Raw genomic sequence first — 22,107 nt, forward strand, 5'->3', positions numbered from 1 at the left:
AAGCATTGATAAAGACAGCCAAAAAAGAATATGAAGAAAAACTTACCGTGGAGACAAAAACTCATAGTAACACCTTTTTCGGGTACATCAGAAGCAGAAAGCCTGTGAGGGAATCCGTGGGACTGTTAGATCATGAAGGAGAAAAAAGGCACTCTGGGAGGACAAGACCATAGCAGAGAGATTGAATGAATTCTTTGCTTCAGTCTTTACAGAAGACGATGTAAGAGATCTACCTGTACCACAAATGTTTTTCAAGGGTGAAGACATGGAGGAACTGAAAAATCTTGGTGAACCTGAGCCAAACTGACAAGTTAAAGAGTGATAAATCACCTAGATTGGATGGCACACACCCCAGGGTATTGAACTCAAACATGAAATTGGTAATCTGCTGCTAGTGATCTGTAACCTTTCGTTAAAATTGTCCATAGTACCTGAAGACTGGAGGGTGGCCAATGTGACACCAAGTTTTAAAAAGGGGTTCCAGAGGTGATCCGGGAAATTACAGACTGGTAAGCCTGACTTCCATGCCGGGCAAAATAGTGGAAACTGTTATGAAGAATAAAATTACAGAACATGTAGACAAATATGGTTTAATAGGACAGAGTTAGCACGGATTCAGCCAAGGGAAGTCTTGCATGACCGATTTGTTTCATTTCTTTGAACACATGAATAAACATGTCAATAAAGGTGAGCCGGTTGATGAAGTGTATCTAGATTTTCAGAAAGCTTTTGACAAAGTACTCATGAGTGTCTCCTAAGAAAATTAAAAAGTCATGGGATAGGAGGCAATGTCCTGTGGATTAGGAATTGGTTATGGGACAGAAAACAGAGGGTAGGGTTAAGTGGTGATTTTTTTTTCTCAATGAAGGAGGGTGAATACTGGAATTCCAAAGGGATTTGTACTGGGACCAGTGCTATTTAACACATATATAAATTATTTGGAAATCAGAACAACGAGCGAGGTGGCTAAATTTGCAGATGACATAAAACTATTCAAAGTTGTCAAAACACATGTGGATTATGAAAAATTTTAGGAAGACTTTAAACTGGAAGACTGGGTATCCAAATGGCAGATGAAATATAATGTGTACAAATGCAAAGCGATGCACATTGGGAAGAATAATCCAAATCATAGTTATCTGATGCTAGGGTCCACTTTAGGGAGTCAGCACTCAAAAAAAAAAAAAAGACCTCTGGAGTCATTGTAGACAGTACGCTGAAATCTTCTGCCCAATGTGCGACGGCAGCCGAAAAAGCAAACAGGATGCTAGGAATTATTAGGAGAGGGATGCAAATAAGACCAAAAATATTATAATATTGCTTCATGGTGCAACCTCACTTTGAGTATTGTGTTCAATTCTAGTCGCCGTATCTCAAAACGATATAGTGGAATTAGCAAAGGTTCAAATAGGAACAACCAAAATGACAGATGGGATGAAATTGTTCCCATATTTGGAAGGGCTAAAGAGGTCAGGTCTCTTCAGCTTGGAAAAAGATGGCTGTGGAGGGGATATGATTGAGGTCTACAAAATCCTGAGTGGTGTGGAGCAGGTGGCGGTGAATCAAATTTCTCACATTCAGAAAGTACAAAGAGCAGAGGACACGATGAAATTACATGGAAATACTTTTAAATCAAATAGGAGGTAATATTTTTTTCACTCAATAGTTAATCTCTGGAACTCGTTACTGGAGGATGTGGTAATGGTGGTTATTGTTTCTGGGTTTGAAAAAGGTTTGGACAAGTTCCTGGAGGAAAAGTCCATAGTGTGTTGTTGAGATGGACATGGCGGAAGCCACTGCTTGCCTTGGGACTGGTAGCATGAAATGATGCTTTCACAGATATCAGGAATAGTAAGTGAGCCCTTGTGCTGATGTGGAGACCAGCGATCAGAAACCCAACGCTTCACCAGCAGCGACCTCCATTCCCCAGTGGTTGAGCCCCTGGGTTTGGGTGGCCAACAGGACTTAAGAAGTTGGGCGAGCGAGAAGGACTCAGGCTCAGACAGGAGGAGGAGGCGAGGTCGGAGCTAAGCAGAAGTCAGGTCCAGGCAGTGATCAGGGCAGGTGGCAATCCAGCAGAGATCAGATCTAGACAGTGGTCAGGACAGGCAGCGATCCAGCAGAGGTCAGGGCAGGCAGCGAACCAGCAGAGGTTAGGTCTGTGCAGCGGTCGGGTCAGGCGGCAATCCAGCAGAGAGGTCAGGTCCAGGCAGTAGTCGGGGCAGGCGGCGATCCAGCAGAGGTCAGGTCCAGGCAGACGTTTAAAGAATGAAGAATAGTAGCTGAGGCAAAGGTGTGGTGAGAAGTTCCTGTTATAAAGTGAAGGTGTCTGATGTCAGAATAGGTGTGCCCTAATTCAGACGCTCCCAGATGTAGGCACGCTAAACTGTAGATGCGCCCAGATGTAGATGCACCCGAACTGTAGGTGCTCTGGAGAGAGGGATTAAGCATGTCGCAGGTGCGTGTGTCTGACTCCGCGTTTGATGTTCCAGATTCGTGACAGGTGCTACTAATTGGGCTTCTGCTGGAAGCAGGTACTGGGCTAGATGGGACCATTGGTGTGACCCAGTATGACTATTCTTATGTACAAATCTACAGCATGCCTGTAGATTTGTTTGGAGTAGTATTTCAGGTGGGATAGCCAGTTTGGACAAGTAGTCCTACAGAAATTTTTTTTACCGGTTAAAATCCAACTCCACCCTCTGGCCTGTTATTTCCACCTGGCTCACTTTCTACTTAGTTACAATATTCAACTTTATTGTTATCCTGGTAGCTGGTGAGTCCCATATGTGAGAATATTATGCCTGTTCTTTTACTTACTTGTTTCAGACATATATTCTCACATCCCTCCTGCCTCCCCTTGGAGTTATCTTCTTAGCTTTAACTCTGTACTGCTGGTCCCATGCTCATGCATCAGACGGGAAGGCACCCACACGTGTGGTGGGGGCCCTGCCTCAAAGATTTAAAGTGACAATGCACTTGCCAGTGTCCACACAGGGGTCTGTGGTCACGTCACCCATTTGTGAGAATATCATTCCTGCTGTTGTTGAAGAACACCTGCTACAGGTAAATAACTGAGCTTTACAGGTTGACTGAGTACAGGCCTCAATGTTTTGAGCCCCTTTTGTCATACCATTGTTGTTTTCTGTTAGCCTGGTAGCTAGGGATTGCCACGTGAGAATACAACGGGCTGCTTGTCCTCGGAGAATCCAAAGTTACTCACCTGTAGCAGGTGTTCTCTGGAGATAGCAGGCTAAGTATTCTCACCCCCCCTCCCACCCCCCCTTGGAGTTGCATTCTTTTAGCGTTTTACAGTGACTGAGAGACCCAATCTTGTGTGTCAAGCGGGAAGGCACCAGCGCTTGCACGGTGGGACGCTCCTATAAATTTCTTCAACTCCCTAGTCAGTCCATCTATGAGAATACTTGGCCTTCTGTCCTCTGAGAATGCCTTCTATAGGTGAAATACTTTGGTTTTGGCCTAGTGTGTTAATTTCAATATAAAGTCAATTACAGCCTATATAATTATTTGATAAACTAATTGAGACAGTCATAAATATATGTTTATTCTGCAACATCCTTAATGGTCTGATGTGGTTGCTTTGAGCATTTGTGTTTCATGCTTGTGATCTGTTATCCATGTTTCAGTGTCTGAACAAGAAAAGCATGCTGGACTTCATAGAATATTGTCTAAAAATAGGTTTTGAAAATACTGATTTGGATGTTTTTGTGAGAAAAACGCCCAAATGCTGCTTTATGCCACTTTTAAGACGTGTTTCTCTTTTGAAAATGAGCCCAATAGTCTAGTGTTATTTGACAAATGTGTATTTCCTGTAAACCCAGATTGGTCTATGTTTTTAATACCCTCCATGCTCTTCCCAACTTCTCCTTTATCGCCCCACCTCCTTACCTATCCCTATCCTTTCTCTCAGATCTCTTCTATTCCATTTACTCCTTGTTCATTTGTCTTATCACATACCTCCTTTGTTGATTCTGATACTACAGATTGTATTCTCTTGTTACTATGTAAGCCGCATTGAGCCTGCGATGAGCGGGAAAGCGCGGGGTACAAATGTAATAAATAAATAAATAAAATGCTATGTTCCCATTGTTACCACTGTAATTTTTAGTAGATTTTATGTGACTCTGACCATAGCATTCACATAGCATGCGATTGCCTGTAGTGGTGTCAGATTATTAAATTCAATTATTTTTGTGCATTCTTTCTTTTAGGTAATAGAAATAGTAATTCGATCAGAGGAAGGACTATCTCGTGAAATGGTGAAGCACTTGAACAGCATCGAGGAACAGATTCTAGAGAGTTGGGCCTGGGGCCATGACTCTGCGCTCTGGGATGTGCTCCAAGCTTCAGAGAATAGGGTCCCTAGCTGTGAAGAAGTATGTAGCAAAAAAAATGTTGTTGAATTGACCATTTGTGTGCACATGTTGTAGAATATGCATGGAAGTGCAAACTATGAACACAGCGGTATTCTATAACATATGTGCAGAATTGCCTTAATGTGTAAATTTATTATTTATTTATTATATATTTGTATCCTGCCTTTGCCAAAGCGAGTAATGAGAGAAACACACAATCAATAAAACACAAAAACATAACCAACAATAAAAATAATAAATATATTCGTCCAACTAACTCAAGAACCGTAATTATAATACCCTTCATTCTTCCAGAAAGCCTTCAAAAAATGAGTCTTCAAAAATCATTTAAATTGTTGAACATTGTCACAAGATCTCAAATTTTCTGGCAGAGCGTTCTACAATGATGGACCTGCAATCAAAATTCTTTCAGCTTCATTTCCATATAGTGATAACATGTGGCAGAATGCAAAGTTTTTGAGATGTCTCTGATCTTAATGCTCGTCTGGGTCTATACATCTTCAAAGCATTACCAAAATATGTAGGGGCAATTCCATATATATGCCAATGAATCAGTACAAGTACCTTAAACAAATCTCTGTTTCCAGCTTCTTCCCTATCACCACTTTTGTGATGAGGGACCACCTCCGCTGTTATCCAGTCGCACGGAACCTGTCCCGTCTCCAAGGATTTATTAAACAAATCTTTAAGAGGACCAGCCAGAACCTCTCTGAGCTCCCTCAGTATCCTGGGGTGGATCCTGTCCGGTCCCATGGCTTTGTCCACTATAGGTTTCCTAGTTGTTCATACACATTCTCTTCCGTGAACGGTGCTAAATCCACTCCACTCTCACATGTACTTTTGTCAGTCCATCTCGGTCCTTCTCCAGGATTTTCTTCTGTGAAAACAGAACAAAAGTATCTATTTAGTATCTATTTAGTATCTATTGCGATTTACGCTGCTGCTGCGTGTGAGTTTTGCACTGCATTTCATTCGGAGGAACATATTACACAAAATTTTGGAAAACATCAGCCTTTTGAAATTAGTCTGTTGAAGCCTCCTTTGTCATTGGTGTGACCCCTGATGCAGGTGCAGTAGCACCGAAACACGGCCCGTGTCGGGTCTTTCTTCAATCAAAGTTCACTATTAAAAGTTTTTTTTTAATGAAAAAACTGTGTTCCCTTTTGTTTTTAAAGGCTCTTTGTGCTGTTTTTTTTGTTTACCCTTATCAACCTGCCATCTAGGAATTCTTGCAGATCATCCCGTTCATATTTAAACCTCCATCATCCTACCTGTAATGGTCTCAAATATAAATCCACTTACGCTTCCACCTTTTCCTTTATTAGCACTCAACTATGGAATGCATTACCTAAATCTGTGAAAAATGTTCATGATCATCTGAACTTCAGAAAATTTCTTAAGACCAGCTTATTTGGAAAGGCTTACCGTAATGGACCCATAATTCCTGGAATACAACTAATTTATGGACCTGATGGACTCTATTACCCTTCCCCTCTTTTCCCTCGCCCCTTGTAATTACTATCCTTCCTATTCACCTTACTATAGTTCATTTGTTTGTTTACCAGATTGGCGATTGCCTTTACGGACTGATGTTAGCCACATTGAGCCTGCCAACGAGTGGGAAAATGTGGGGTATAAATGTTATAAATAAATAATTCATAGTTGCATATTACTATTGAACAACATTTAATTATTTTAAGCTGTGTTGCTGTTACCGACACTTTAGTGTTACTACCTAGCGATTTTTGCGTGTTAAACATGTTTGAGCTAAAACATAGTAAAACAACGTCATTCAATCGATACAATTAACATTGAGTCAGAATTTCGCAGTCATTGTGAATGCTCGAAGTGTCCACCCCCAGCTTTATCACAGTCCTTCAGTTGCTTTGGGAAATAAACAGTCTTGTTGATCGGTCCCTGTGGCAGGCTGTCCCAGATCATCTACAGTGCTTTCTTGAGTGACAATTGATTGTGGCTTTGGATGGTAGTAGCTTGTGATAGGCCTCCAGCATTGCTCCCCAGCCAAACGTCTATGTCATTGTGATGTCATTAATAGTAAGCTGATACCTTTTTGTGTGTGTGTGTGTGCTTTTGAAATATTGGTAGTTTTAATGCGTGAAAATCTCTGGGTGGTTATGCTAAAAAGTTTGTAACTTCACCTTGTTTAAAGATAATCTTCCATTGCGTCCGAAGGATCAGTCCAGAAAAAAACAAATGGGTTGTGACCATCCACCAGCAACTATTCAAAGAGTCGGGCAGTGCTAACTACCTTAGCCTCTTTTAAGGTAATGGGCGGCAATTCAGCCCCCTTCCTCCGGCAGAGAGGGGCATGGCTCGATATGCCATCTATTTTGTCGTCCCAAAGAAAGAAGACTCTCTTCACCTGGTTCTGGATCTCCGAGGGGTGAACAAGTCTCTGCTTGCAGGAGACCTTTGTTTAGCCTCAGTCCAGCCAGGCAAGTTTCTTGCCTCATTGGACCTCAAAGAAGCTTATTTTCATATCCCAATTTGGCCTCCTCACATGAAACTTCTCCTGTTTGCGATCCTGAAAGATCATTTTCAATTCAAGGCCATGCTTTTTTGCCTCACCACTGCACCTCGAATATTTTCAAAAGTTATGGTGGTGGTGGCAGCCTTTCTTCGCCGGGATCCAGAATTGCTAATTTGGGCCTTCACATTACACACATGGTCCTGTCTCTTCTTTCTGTGCTTGGTTGGATGGTGAATTACACAAGAGTCATCTCACCCCCACCCATACCCTGGAGTTTCTGGGAGTGTGCTTCAGTGCCCAGTTGGGGAAGGTTTACTGCCTGAGCTCATTCTCTGGTTTCTCTCTCTTTCTTGCCCATGGGTGTGGGATTATGCTCGGGTTCATGGTTCTGTGGCAGCAACTTTGAGTGTTCTGCCTTGGGTGAAGTTCCACATTTTGCCCCTACAGTTGTCCCTGTTGAGCTGGTAGTCTCCGGTCTCATGGACTTGCGACCAGTTGGTGCCGTGGATGCCACAAGCCATAGGAGTCTGACTTGGTGGTTTCTCCCTTCGCATACTGAGGCGTGATTGCCCTTACAGACTCCCAGTTGGTGTGTTCTCACCTCCGATGCCAGCCTCTTTGGATGGGGAGCCCATTATTTCCACTACTGCACAGGGCAACTGGTTAAGAGTGGAGGCTTCCTGGTCCATCAACAGATTGGAACTTCGAGCTGTCAGAAAGCTCTACTAGCCTTTGTGGTTCTTCTTTGCGTGAGGCCGGTGCGCATTCTCTCGGACAGTGTCACAGCTGTGTCTTACATCAATAGACAAGGGGGAACAAAGAGTGAATCTGTAGCCCAGGAGGCACGTCTTTTTTTTTTTTTTTCCATTGGGCTGAATTAACATTCCAATGATTTCAGCATCTCACTTGAGTTCACTGAACTCTCAAGCGGATTTCCTCAGCAGAGTATCGTGGACCCCGGGGAATGACGATTGTGAAAGACTGGATTTCACCTCATTTATTTATTTATTGCATTTGTATCCCACATTTTCCCACCTCTTTGCAGGCTCAATGTAGCTTACAATATATCATGAATAGTGGAAATATATAAGAGAATATACATTTAGTATTACATAAGGGTAAGATGATAATGATGAAACATGATAGTAGTGTAGCAAGCAAATATTATAAGACATAATAACATAGTAGATGACGGCAGAAAAAGACCTGCACAGTCCACCCAGTCTGCCCAACAAGATAAACTCACGTGTCATTTTTTGTGTATACCTTACCTTGATTTGTACCCGTCTTTTTCAGGGCACAGACCGTATAAGTCTGCCCAGCACTATCCTCACCTCCCAACCACCTGCCCCGCCTCCCACCACCAGCTTTGGCACAGACCGTATAAGTCTGCCCAGCACTATCCCCACCTCCCAACCACCAGCCCTGCCTCCCACCGCCGGCTAAGCTTCTGGGGATCCCTTCCTTCTGAGGAGGATTCCTTTATGTTTATCCCACGCATGTTTGAATTGTTACCGTTTTCCTCTCCAACACCTCCCGCGGGAGGGCATTCCAAGCATCCACCACTCTCTCTGTGAAAAAATACTTCCTGACATTTTTCTTGAGTCTGCCCCCCTTCAATCTCATTTCATGTCCTCTCGTTCTACCACCTTCCCCTCTCTGGAAAAGGTTCGTTGGCAGATTAATACCTTTCAAATATTTGAACGTCTATCATATCACCCCTATTTCTCCTTTCCTCCAGGGTATACATGTTCAGGTCCGCAAGTCTCTCCTCATACGTCTTGTAACGCAAATCCCATACCATTCTTCGTAGCTTTTCTTTGCACCGCTTCCCTTTTTTTCACATCCTTCACAAGGTACGGCCTCCAAACTGAACACAATACTCCAGGTGGGGCCTCACCAACGTCTTATACAGGGGTATTAAAACCTCTTTGTTCTGCTGGTCACACCTCTATACAGCCTAGCAATCTTCTAGCTACAGCCACCGCCTTGTCACACTGTTTCGTCGCCTTCAGGTCCTCAGATACTATCACCCAAAGATCCCTCTCCCCATCCGTACCTATCAGACTCTCACCGCCTAACACATACGTCTCCCGTGGATTTCTACTCCCTAAGTGCATCACTTTGCATTTCTTCGCATTGAATTTTAATTGCCAAACGTTAGACCATTCTTCTAGCTTCCGCAGATCTCTTTTCATGCTTTCCACTCCCTCCGGGGTGTCCATTCTGTTGCAAATCTTAGTGTCATCCGCAAAAAGGCAAACTTTACCTTCTAACCCTTCGGCAATATCACTCACAAATATATTGAATAGAATCGGCCCCAGCACCGATCCCTGAGGCACTCCACTAATCACCTTTCTCTCCTCCGAGCGAACTCCATTTACCACCACCCTCTGGCGTCTGCCCGTCAACCAGTTCCTAATCCAGTTCACCACTTCAGGTCCTATCTTCAGCCCTTCTAGTTTATTCAAGAGCCTCCTGTGGGGAACCGTGTCAAAAGCTTTGCTGAAATCTAAGTAGATTACGTCCATAGCACGTCCTTGATTTAATTCTCCGGTCACCCAGTCAAAGAATTCAATGAGATTCGTTTGGCACGATTTCCCTTTGGTAAAACCATGTTGTCTCGGATCTTGCAACTTATTGGCTTCCAAGAAATTCACTATCCTTTCCTTCAGCATGGCTTCCATTACTTTTCCAATAATCGAAGTGAGGCTTACACTTCGATTTTGGATATATGTGTAGGAGTTCACATTTGTTGATCTTTGTGGTATGCCTTGTTGAAGAGATGGGTCTTCAGTTGTTTGCGGAAGTTAGTTAATTCATAGATCATTTTCAGGCTGCGCAGCAGTGCATTCCAGAATTGTGTGCTCAAGTAGGAAAAGGTTGACGCATGCGTTAGTTTGTATTTTAGACCTTTACATTTGGGGAAGTGAAGATTGAGGAATGTGCGGGATGATTTTTTAGCATTCCTGGGTGGTAAGTCTATCAGGTCTGACATGTAGCTGGGCATCTCCATGAATGATTTTGTGAACTAGGGTACATATTTTGAACGTGATGCTTTCTTTAAGTGGGAGCCAGTGTAGCTTTTCTCGTAGGGGTTTCGCACTTTCATATTTTGTTTTTCCGAATATGAGTCTAGCTGCAGTGTTCTGAGCTGTCTGAAGTTTCTTAATTATTTGTTCTTTGCAGCCAGCATGTAGTGCGTTGCAGTAGTCTAGATGACTGAGTACCATTGATTGTACCAGGTTGCGGAAGATGGTCCTTGGGAAGAAAGGTCTTACTCTTTTTAGTTTCCACATTGAGTGGAACATCTTCTTGATTGTGTTTTTCGTGTAACTCTTGAGAGTTAGGTGTCGATCAATGGTAACTCCAAGAATTTTTAGGGTGTCCGAAATTGGAAGATTCAATTTTGGTGTGTTAATGGTGATAAATTTGTTCGTATTATGTTGAGAGGTGAGGATTAGGCATTGGGTTTTTTCTGCATTGAGTTTCAGTTGAAATGCATCCGCCCATGAGTGCATGATATGTAGGTTTTGGTTGATGTCATTGGAAATTTCCTTTAAATCTTGTTTAAATGGGATGTAGATCGTTACGTCGTCTGCGTATATGTATGGGTTGAGGTTTTGGTTTGATAGTAGTTTGGCCAAAAGTATCATTGTTAGGTTGAATAAGGTCGGTGAGAGGGGGGGATCCCTGTGGAACTCCGCATTCAGGTATCCATGTGGCTGATGTAGTCGAATTAGATGTCACTTGGTATGATCATTTGGTTAGGAACCCCTTGAACAAATTGAGAACATTGCCTCCATTTCCGAAGTACTCGAGGATATGTAGTAGTATACCATGATCAATCATATCAAAGGCGCTAGACATGTCAAATTGCAGAAGTGTAGTATATTCTTGCCAGTTGCAGTCGTTTGAACTTATTCATGAGAGTAACTAGTACTGTTTCGGTGCTATGGTTAGACTGAAATCCTGACTGGGAGTCATGTAGTATTAAGAATTTGTTTAAGTAGTTTGTGAGTTGTTTGGTCACCATCCCTTCCGTTAGTTTGGTTATTAAGGGAATGGATGCTACTGGCCTGTAGTTGGTTAGTTCACTAGCACTTTTCTTTGCGTCTTTGGGTATGGGGGTGAGTAGGATGTTTCCTTTCTCCTTCGGGAAAAGTCCATTTTGTAACATATAGTTCACATGATTTGTTAGGTCTGTTATAAATTGTTGAGGGGCAGATGTCATAAGGTTGTTTGGGCATATGTCTAGTTTGCAATGAGATTTGGCGAATCTTTTTAGCGTTTGGGAGATGAGATCCTCCGATAATATCTCAAAGTTGGTCCAGGTTCTGTCTGCTGGGTATACACAAGGGTCTGGGCCTAGACAATCAAGGAGTATGGAGTAATCGATGGTACAAAGCGCTACACGCGTCAACCTTTTCTCACATGAGCACGCAGTTTTGGAATACACTGCCGCGCAACTTAAGAACAATCAACGAGCAAGCTTCCTTCCTCAGATTATTGAAGACCCATCTTTTCGAAAAAATTTACGGAAAGAAACAAAACACATAAAGGCCACACTTAATGTTCACTAATGCATCATACATTCACCTCTGAATTCTCATTCCCGTAATATCACATCTCTCATACCTTTACTCACAGAAAAATATATACCATATATCCTCATGTCTTTTTATCGCCCTCCAAGCTCCCAGTGTTTCCTTCCAAAGTTTCAATGTTTATGTTCCATTGTTACATTCCCTAACGACACCTCAACTGTTTCGCATAACTCTGCACAATGTAATCCATAACCAATCTGTAACAAATTGTATTTCTAACATTTAACTCATATTGTAAGCCACACTGAACCCGCAAAAAGGTGGGAAAATGTGGGATACAAATGCAATAAATAAATAAATAAGTACTGACAGGTATTTTAATTCGCAATTGTATGATTTTCTCATTGAAGTATCTCGCGAGATTGTCTGCTCCTGGTGTCTCTTTGCTGTTGGTTGTTACTGTTATTTTTGTTACATTTGTACCCCGCGCTTTCCCACTCATGGCAGGCTCAATGCGGCTTACATGGGGCAATGGAGGGTTAAGTGACTTGCCCAGAGTCACAAGGAGCTGCCTGTGCCGGGAATCGAACTCAGTTCCTCAGTTCCCCAGGACCAAAGTCCACCACCCTAACCACTAGGCCATTCCTCCTCTAGTAGTTTATTCACCAGTTGGAAGAGTTTATGTGTGTCCTTGTAGTTTGGTCCAATTTCAGTTTTGTAATATAGTCTTTTAGTTTGTCTTATGGTATATTTATATTTTCTTTGAAGTTGTTTTCAGGCGTTGAGTGTGGGGTCGTCTTTCTTTTTTTTCCACGCTCGTTCTAACCTTCTAACTTGTGTTTTAAATTTTTTCAGTTCTTCATTGAACCATGGTATTGAGTTCTTTCTATGTGAGGTTCTAGATTGAGTTGGGGCAATGATGTCTAATATTGATCTGCATCTATCGTCCCAATCTAGGAAGAATTGGTTTGTATCTGCCTTCATTGTCCATCCGTTGTGGTAGATCTGGTTCTTCCGGTTCTGAACCTCATGGCGTCCAGTCTCATTCTACAGCCGCTTCAGGGAAAAAGACTCTTTAGGAATGGTTGCACTGGTACAACCTTGACCGTCGGATAGCCTCCTTTACGTGTTTCCTCAGTGGCCTCTCGTGGGAAGGACATTGCACAGGATTTTGCACCATACCGGGAAGGTCATTCTTGTAGCTCCGATCTGGCCCAGATGTCCTTGGTATGCAGACCTTGTCCATCTTCGAATCGCTCCTCTGTTGTCTCTTTCTCCACAGACAGGCTTATTGTACCTTCAGTCTCTAAGAGGTGTTGCTCTTTTAAATGGAGGAGGTTTGCTGTCTGGTGTGACAGCATGGCCATAGTAACATAGTAGATGATGGCAGAAAAAGACCTGCATGGTCCATCCAGTCTGCCCAACCAGGTAAACTCATATGTGTATACCTTACCTTGATTTGTACCTGCCTTTTTCAGGGCACAGATCGTACAAGTCTGCTCAGCAGTATTTCCCGCCTCCCAACCACCAGTCCCGCCTCCCATCACTGGCTCTGGCACAGACCGTATAAGTCTGCCCTCCACTATCCTCGCCTCCCATCCACCAACCCCTCTTCCCCCACCTGCTCCATAATCCAATTTCGGCTAAGCTTCTGAGGATCCATTCCTACTGCACAGGATTCCTTTATGCATATCCCACGCATGTTTGAATTCTGTTACCGTTTTCATCTCCACCACCTCCCGCGGGAGGGCATTCCAAGCATCCACCACCCTCTCTGTGAAAAAATACTTCCTGACATCTTTCCTGAGTCTGCCCCCCCTTCAATCTCATTTCATGTCCTCTCGTCTATCGCCTTCCCATCTCCGGAAAAGATTTGTTTGCGGATTAATACTTTCAAGTATTTGAACGTCTGTATCATACACCCCTGTTCTCCTTTCCTCCAGGCTATACATGTTCAGGTCAGCAAGTCTCTGCTCATACGTCTTGAAACGCAAATCCCATACCATTCTCGTAGCTTTTCTTTGCACCGCTTTCATTTTTTTAACATCCTTCACAAGGTACGGCCTCCAAAACTGAACCCAATACTCCAGGTGGGGCCTCACCAACGACTTGTACAGGGGCATCAACACTTCCTTTCTTCTGCTGATCACACCTCTCTCTATACTGCCTAGCAACCTTCTCACTACAGCCACCACCTTGTCACACTGTTTCGTCGCCTTCAGATCCTTGGATACTATCACCCCAAGATCCCTCTCACCATCCATACCTATCATAAGTACATAAGTAATGCCATACTGGGAAAAGACCAAGGGTCCATCGAGCCCAGCATCCTGTCCACGACAGCGGCCAATCCAGGCCAAGGGCACCTGGCAAGCTTCCAAACGTACAAACATTCTATACATGTTATTCCTGGAATTGTGGAGTTTTCCCAAGTCCGTTTAGTAGCGGTTTTATGGACTTGCCCTTTAGGAAACCGTCCAACTCCTTTTTAAACTCTGCTAAGCTAACCGCCTTCACCACTTCTCCGGCAACGAATTCCAGAGTTTAATTATGCGTTGGGTGAAGAAAAATTTTCTCCGATTTGTTTTAAATTTACTACACTGTAGTTCATCGCATGCCCCCTAGTCCTAGTATTTTTGGAAAGCGTGAACAGACGCTTCACATCCCACCTGTTCCACTCCACTCATTATTTTATATACCTCTATCATGTCTCCCCTCAGCCGTCTCTTCTCCAAGCTGTATAGCCCTAGCCTCCTTAGTCTTTCTTCATAGGGAAGTCGTCCCATCCCCGCTATCATTTTAGTCGCCCTTCGCTGCACCTTTTCCAATTCTACTATATCTTTCTTGAGATGCGGCGACCAGAATTGAACACAATACTCAGGTGCGGTCGCACCATGGAGCGATACAACGGCATTATAACATCCTCACACCTGTTTTCCATACCTTTCCTGATAATACCCAACATTCTATTCGCTCCCACCATCAGACTCTCACCGCCTAACACATACGTCTCTCGTGTTAGATCCCCTTTCTTGTCCTACACAGACCCTGCTTGAATACCTTCTACACTTATCAGAGTGTGGTCTTAAGACCAACTCCGTAAGGGTTCACCTTAGTTCAATTAGTGCTTATCATTAGCGTGTAGATGATAAGTCTGTCTCTGGACAGCCTTTAGTTCGGTTCATGAGAGGTTTGCTTTTGTCAAAGCCCCCTGTCAAACCTCCATCAGTGTCATGGGATCTCAACGTCGTTCTCACCCAGAAGATGAAAGCTCCTTTCGAGCCATTGAATTCCTGTCATCTGAAGTACTTGACCTGGAAGGTTGTTTTTTTGGTGGCTGTTACTTCAGCTCATAGAGTCAGTGAGCTTCAGGCCTTAGTAGTGGATGCATCTTATATACTAAGTTTCATCACAATACATTAGTCCTCCCACAGCACCGTAAATTCCTGCCGAAGATGGTGTCGGAGTTCCAATTTCAACCAGTCGATTGTCTTGCCAACATTTTTCCCCGTCCTCATGCCCACCCTAGCAAAAGCAGCTTGCACACCTTGGACTACAAGAGAGCGTTGGCCTTTTACATAGAGCGATGAAGCACTTCAGACAGTCTGCCCAATTGTTTGTTTCTTATGATTTTTTTTATTTGTATTGCATTTGTATCCCACATTTCCCCACCTATTTGCAGGCTCAAAGTGGCTTACATAGTATTGTTAACATAGTTATTCCAGTATATTAGGTATTGTTAGTATTGTGTAGAGGTTAATTAGGGGAAGAAAGAAGAAGGAAGGGATTTATAAGGGTATTTATAGAAGGTGGGCTTTCATAACTGAATGGGCTGGTGAAGTGGATTAGTGGGGCTGTAGGTTCTCATTGTAGGCCTTGTTGAAGAAATATGTCTTCAGAGATTTGCAAAAGAGAGTTGTTTCGTCAATTGTTTTCAGGTCTGTGGGTAATACATTCCATAACTGCGTGCTCATGTAAGAGAAGGTGGTGGCGTGCATCAGCTTATATTTTAGTCCTTTACAGCTGGGGAAGTGTAGGTTGAGAAATTTGCGAGATGATCTTGTAGCGTTTCTGGGAGGTAGGTCCATGAGGTTTAGCATGTAGGTTGGGGTGTCTGCGTGAATGATTTTGTGTACAGTCGTGCAGATCTTGAATGCAATGCGTTCCTTAAGTGAAGTTTCTCTCTTAAGGGTTTTGCACTTTTATATTTTGTTTTTCCATATATGTGTCTGGCGGCTATATTCTGGACAGTCTGGAGTTTTTTAATAGTCTGTTCTTTGCAGCCAGCGTACAGTGCGTTGCAGTATTCCAGATGACTTACATAGTAACATAATAGATGACGGCAGAAAAAAGACCTGCACGGTCCATCCAGTCTGCCCAACAAGATAAACTCATATGTGTATACCTTACCTTGATTTGTACCTGTCTTTTTCAGGGTACAGACCATATAAGTCTGCCCAGCACTATCTCCTCCTCCCAACCACCAGCCCCCCCTCCCACCACCGGCTCTGGCACAGACCTTGTAAGTCTGCCCAGCACTATTCCCTGCCTCCCCACCACCAGTCCCGCCTCCCACCACTGGCTCTGGCACAGACCGTATAAGTCTGCCCACCACTATCCTCGCCTCCCAACCACCAACCTCTCTTCCCCCCACCGGCTCCGCCACCCAATTTCAGCTACCATTGACTGTACCAAGGTACGGAAGATGTATCTCAGAAAGAAATGTTTTAATCTTTTGAGTTTCCACATGGAGTAGAACATCTTTTTCGTAGTGTTTTTCACGTGGGCATCAAGAGTGAGGTTTCGATCAATGGTGACTCCAAGAATTTTCAAGTTTTGTGAGACAGGAAGAGAACAGTATGGTGTGGTTATGGTGGAGAAGTTTTTTGTGTTATATTGTGAGGTAACAAGATGTGTTTTTTCTGCATTAAGTTTCAGTTGGAATGCACCTGCCCAGGTGTGCATTATTTGGAGGCTTTGGTTGATCTCGTTGGTGATTTCATTTAGATCATGTTTGAAATGGGATGTAAATTGGTGACGTCATCTGCATATATGTAGGGGTTGAGGTTTTGATTGGCTAGAAGTTTGGCTAAAGGTATCATCATTATGTTGAATAAAGTTGGTGAGAGGGGGGATCCTTGGGGTACTCCACATTCAGGTGTCCATGGGAGTGATCTGTCCACATTCGTTGTTACTTGGTATGATCTTGTGGTCAGGAATCCTTTGAACCCAGGAATCCCAACAGCAGCAATACAAAACAGAAGCTGAAAAAGCAGCTGTATCTAATATTAAAATAGTAAAGACAAAAGGACAACTAGGGCTTGATCTATGGTCGTTGACTGAAATCTTTTTCGTTTTTCCAATAACCAAAAGATTCTTGGTATTTTCGACATGAAGATCAACCGTATAGGTAGTTTGGGGAGGGGGGGGTTCGTTTTCTGCTGTGTTATTGAAAAAAAAAAATCTGGCATATTTATATATAAATTGGTTTGTTGGTAGGTACAATCTTCTGAATAAATGTGGTTATAACATATGTTTTGTCTTAAGTCAGAAAAGAGTAGGGAAGAAATAAATCACTTAGGAATGCTCTGAAATTTTATGGTTATTAACCCTCATCCCCTCTCGCCTAACTTCACCTATGTATTACCAAACACATGTTTTTACCATCAATAACACCTGTTTCACACCCCAACTGGCGAACGCCGTTACAGTACCATGTAAGCCACATTGAGCCTGCAAATAGATGGAAAATGTGGGATACAAATGAAACAAATAAATAAATAATAATAAATAATAACTGGTGGGGAGTCGCCATCGGTAAAAGCACCATTGGCTGCCAGATTGCATTTCCTTTGGCTTATGCCCAGACTGGGCTGACTTTAGAGGGTTATTCACGACTCATAATGTCAGAGCCATGCTGTGTGGTATCTCACTTAAAGTCAGCCTTTATTGAAGAGATTTTCAAAGCTGTGACGTAGTCATCAGTCCACACATTCACATCTCACTAATGCCTTGAGCAGGATACCCGATGCCATAGTTGGTTTGGCCAGTCAGTGTTGCACAATCTGGGGTCTAGAATCCAACTCCACCCTCCTAGGCCCGTTCTGTTCCAGGCTGCACTCTCAGCTAATTTGTATATAGTTTCAGGTTAATCTACGTTATTTCCTCGCCGTTGCGAGGCCCAATTGACCACTGTTCATTGTTTTGGGAGAGTCTGGATGCTAGGGATTCCCCACTTTTGAGAATAATATAGCCTGCTTATCCTCATATAAAGCAAAGATATTTACCTGTAGCAGGTATTCTCCGAGGACAGCAGGCTTATTATTCTCATTCTCAGAGGACAAGCAGGCTGCTTGTTCTCACTGATGGGTGACATCCAGCGGCAGCCAGGACCGGAAAATCTTCCCTAGCACAAAAGTTTGCTAGTCTCCGCGCTTCCGTGTGTACCACGCATGCGCGACCGTCTTCCCGTTCGCGAGCGTGCTCGTCAGTCTTCTTTTTCCGCGGTTCGGGAACGCTGCTTTGCCGCTTCCTCTGCCCAGGATTGACCTCTTGCGCTGTTTTATTGTTTCTTCTTCGCCCGCTTTCGGTGAATTTTTTCTCTGTGAGTCTTTGACTCCTCTTTTTCTTTCTCTGTTTAAAAAAAAACAAAAAGAAAATTCCTTTACTTTCTTAGTTTTTTCCCCTTAAGTTTCCTTTAGTTTTTCCGCGCGGCCATTTTGGGCCGCCCGGGCGGTCCCTTTTTTTTTTTCTTTTGGTGTCTTTTTCTCAGGCACCATTGCGTTCGACCTCGCTGGCGCGATTTTTTGTCCATGTCCTCGAAGCCTACCAGCAGCTTCAAAAGGTGCACGCAGTGCCGCCGGACCATCTCCCTTACTGACAGGCACGCTTCGTGTCTCCGGTGCTTAGGTGACAGTCATCGACCTGACGCCTGTCTTCAGTGTCTCCAATTGAAGAAGCGGACTCAGGCGGTGCATTTGGCTCAGTGGAACGTCTTGTTTGGAGCCCGGTCCGGTTCTTCGACGTCGACAGAGCCAGCGGTACCGAGGTCATCGCCGGTATCGATGTCGGCATCAGAGGGTGCATTGTTCTCCGGAACGCAGGTAATGGCTGTCCAGAGACTCCATGCTGGTAGCAGTGAGCCATCGAGTGGGTCTCTGCCTGCCTCGAGGACTCCTGCTATGCAGGCCCACCGGGACCATCCTTCGGACCCGGCCCCGAGGATTCGTTTGGATTCGACGTCCTTGTCGGCACCGGGTGGTACCGGTACCGAGCTTCGAGCGAAGGCTAAGAAGCATCGGCATCGGTCACTGTCCCGACACGGTGCTGAGAGCTCCGGGGCGCTGAAAGACTCGGCACCCGAGAAGCGCCGATGCCGGAGGGACTGCTCACCCTCGATTCAGGAGGTGTTGGTGCGCTCATCTCTGGGTAGCCCAGTACCGCCTCCGCGATCCAGACAGGTTCTCACAGCTTCTCCTGTACCGGTGCCCTTGCCTTTCTCTACAGCCACTCTTAACGAGAGCCTCCGAGCCGTTCTCCCAGAGATTCTGGGAGACCTGTTACGCTCATCTCCGGTACCGTCGGTGCTTGCGCCGCCGGTGCCGTCGAGGGAGGTGGCAGTTGGCTCATCTCTCGTGGTGCAGTCACCCAGGCAGATTCTCCGCCGTCATCGATGGAGGGAGCTTCATCGCCTCCAGCGCAGGAGTCTTCCTCTCGACGACATCGCGTTGGTCATCGATCCTCGGAGTCGACGGGCTAGGCTTCAGACAGAAGTTCATGAACATATGTCCGATTCCGCAGAGGAGGGCTCGTGGGAAGCAGAGGCGGATGACAGGTACTTCTCGGAGGAGGAGTCTTGTGGCTTGCCCTCTGATCCTACTCCCTCACCCCAGAGGAAACTTTCTCCCCCGGAGAGTCTTTCCTTCTCATCTTTTGTCCGGGAAATGTCTACAGACATTCCCTTCCCGGTGGAGACTGTGGATGAGCCCAGGGCTGAGATGTTCGAGGTCCTGGACTTTCCATCCCCTCCTAAGGAATCGTCCACTGTTCCTATGCATAACATCCTCAAACAGATGTTGTTGGAGAACTGGACGCATCCATTAACTAATCCCCACATTCCCAAAAAGATTGAGTCCCAGTACCGAATCCACGGGGATCCGGAGTTGATGAAGACTCAGTTGCCTCATGACTCTGGAGTGGTGGATTTGGCCCTTAAGGAAGGCCAAGAGTTCTAGGGATTACGCTTCGGTGCCCCCGGGGCGTGAATCTAGAACTATGGATTCTTTTGGGAGGAAGGCCTACCATTCTGCTATGCTCATGTCCAAAATTCAGTCTTACCAGCTCTACATGAGCATCCACTTGCGGAATAATGTGAGGCAGTTGGCGGACTTGGTTGACAAGCTCCCGTCGGAGCAGGCCAAGCTGTTTCAGGAGGTGGTCAGGCAGCTGAAGGCGTGTTGTAAATTCCTGTCCAGGGGTGCTTATGATACTTTTGATGTTGCATCCAGGGCTGCCGCTCAAGGTATAGTGATGCGCAGACTCTCATGGCTGCGTGCCACTGACTTAGACGATAGAGTCCAAAAACGTGTCACGGATGCTCCTTGCCGGGGGGCTAACATTTTTGGCGAGAAAGTTGAAAAGGTGGTAGATCAGCTCCACCAGCGGGATACCGCTTACGACAAACTCTCCCACTGGGCGCCTTCAGCATGTACCTCAGCTGGTAGACATTTTCGGGGTAGGAGGACTGCTCCCTACGCTTATAATATGCGCAGGTACAATCCACCTTCCCGACAGCCTGCCCAGGCTAAGTCCCAGCGCGCTCGTTCATGTCAACAGTGTGCGCCTCCTCAGGCCCCTGCGGCTCCCCAGCAAAAGCAAGGGACGGGCTTTTGACTGGCTCCAGCAGAGTATAGCCGAAATAAAAGTATTTGTGCCGGACGATCTGTCGGTCGGAGGGAGGTTAAAGTTTTTTCACCAAAGGTGGCTTCTTGTAACCTCCGATCGGTGGGTTCTTCAAATAGTCGGCTGGGATACTCCCTGAATTTGATATCAAAACCTCCAAATTGCCCACCGAGAGCTCAATCTTTCAGCTTCCAGCACAAGCAGTTACTTGCAGAGGAACTCTCCGCCCTTCTGAGCGCCAATGCAGTCGAGCCCATGCCACTGGGGCAAGAAGGGCTGGGATTCTATTCCAGGTACTTCCTTGTGGAAAAGAAAACAGGAGGGATGCGTCCCATCCTAGACCTAAGGGCCCTGAACCAAATATCTGGTCCGAGAAAAGTTCAGGATGCTTTCCCTGGGCACCCTTCTTCCCATGATTCAGGAAAACGTTTGGCTATGCTCTCTGGACTTAAAGGACGCCTACACTCACATCCCGATATTGCCAGCTCACAGGCAGTATCTGCGATTCCGTCTGGGAACACGGCACTTTCAGTATTGTGTGCTACCCTTTGGTCTCGCCTCTGCACCCAGAGGGTTCATGAAATGCCTGGCTGTAGTAGCGGCGTCTCTTCGCAGACTGGGAGTGCATGTGTTCCCTTATCTCGACGATTGGTTGGTGAAGAACACCTCGGAGGCAGGAGCTTTGCAGTCAATACAGACGACTATTCGACTCCTGGAGCTACTGGGGTTTGTGATAAATTATCCAAAGTCCCACCTTCTTCCAGTTCAAAGATTGGAATTCATAGGAGCTCTGCTGGACTCTCAGATGGCTCGTGCCTACTTTCCCGAGCCGAGAGCCAACAATCTTTTGGCTCTCGTCTCTTGGGTGCAGGCCTCTCAGCAGATCACAGCTCGGTAGATGTTGAGATTGCTCGGCCACATGGCCTCTACAGTTCATGTGACTCCCATTGCCTGTCTTCACATGAGATCAGCTCAATGGACCCTAGCTTCCCAGTGGTTTCAGGCCACGGGGGATCTAGAAGATGTTATCCTACTGTCCACAGATTTTCTCAGATCCCTGCATTGGTGGACAATTCGATCCAGTTTGACCCTGGGATGTCCATTCCAAATTTCTCAGCCACAAAAAGTGCTGACAACGGTTGCATCTCTCCTGGGTTGGGGAGCTCATGTCGATGGGCTTCACACTCAAGGGAGTTGGTACCCCCAGGAAACCGGTTTGCAGATCAACCTCCTGGAGTTACGAGCGGTCTGGAACGCTCTAAAGGCTTTCAAGAATCGGTTGTCCAACCAAGTTATTCAAATTCAGACAGACAATCAGGTTGTCATGTATTATATCAACAAGCAGGGGGGCACCGGATCTCGCCCTCTGTGTCAGGAGGCCGTCAGGATGTGGCTTTGGGCTCGCCGGAACGGCATGTTTCTTCAAGCCACCTATCTGGCAGGCATAAACAACAGTCTGGCCGACAGATTGAGCAGGATCATGCAACCTCACGAGTGGTCTCTCAACTCGAGAGTCATACGCAAGATCTTTCAAGCGTGGGGCACCCCCTTGATCAATCTTTTTGCCACTCAGATCAATCACAAGGTCCCTCAGTTCTGTTCCAGACTTCAGGCCCACGGCAGACTAGCGTCAGATGCCTTTCTCCTACATTGGGGGGAGGGCCTTCTGTACGCGTATCCTCCCATACCTTTGGTGGGGAAGACTTTGCTGAAACTCAGGCAAGACCACGAAACCATGATTCTGATTGCTCCCTTCTGGCCACATCAGATC

At 45.2% G+C, this 22,107-nt stretch overlaps 1 protein-coding gene across 1 annotated transcript in view; it reads left to right on the forward strand.

The window, feature by feature from the left end:
• RBL1 (RB transcriptional corepressor like 1) overlaps window positions 1-22,107 on the forward strand; it is a 389,513-nt gene that overhangs the window by 198,604 nt on the left and 168,802 nt on the right. Inside the window, 1 exon segment of the mRNA XM_030211607.1 lies at window positions 4,233-4,397. Within this exon segment, the coding sequence (XP_030067467.1) occupies window positions 4,233-4,397 (165 nt within the window).

Source organism: Microcaecilia unicolor, chromosome 8 (genome assembly GCF_901765095.1).
Source record: "Microcaecilia unicolor chromosome 8, aMicUni1.1, whole genome shotgun sequence".
Lineage (NCBI taxonomy): Eukaryota > Metazoa > Chordata > Amphibia > Gymnophiona > Siphonopidae > Microcaecilia > Microcaecilia unicolor.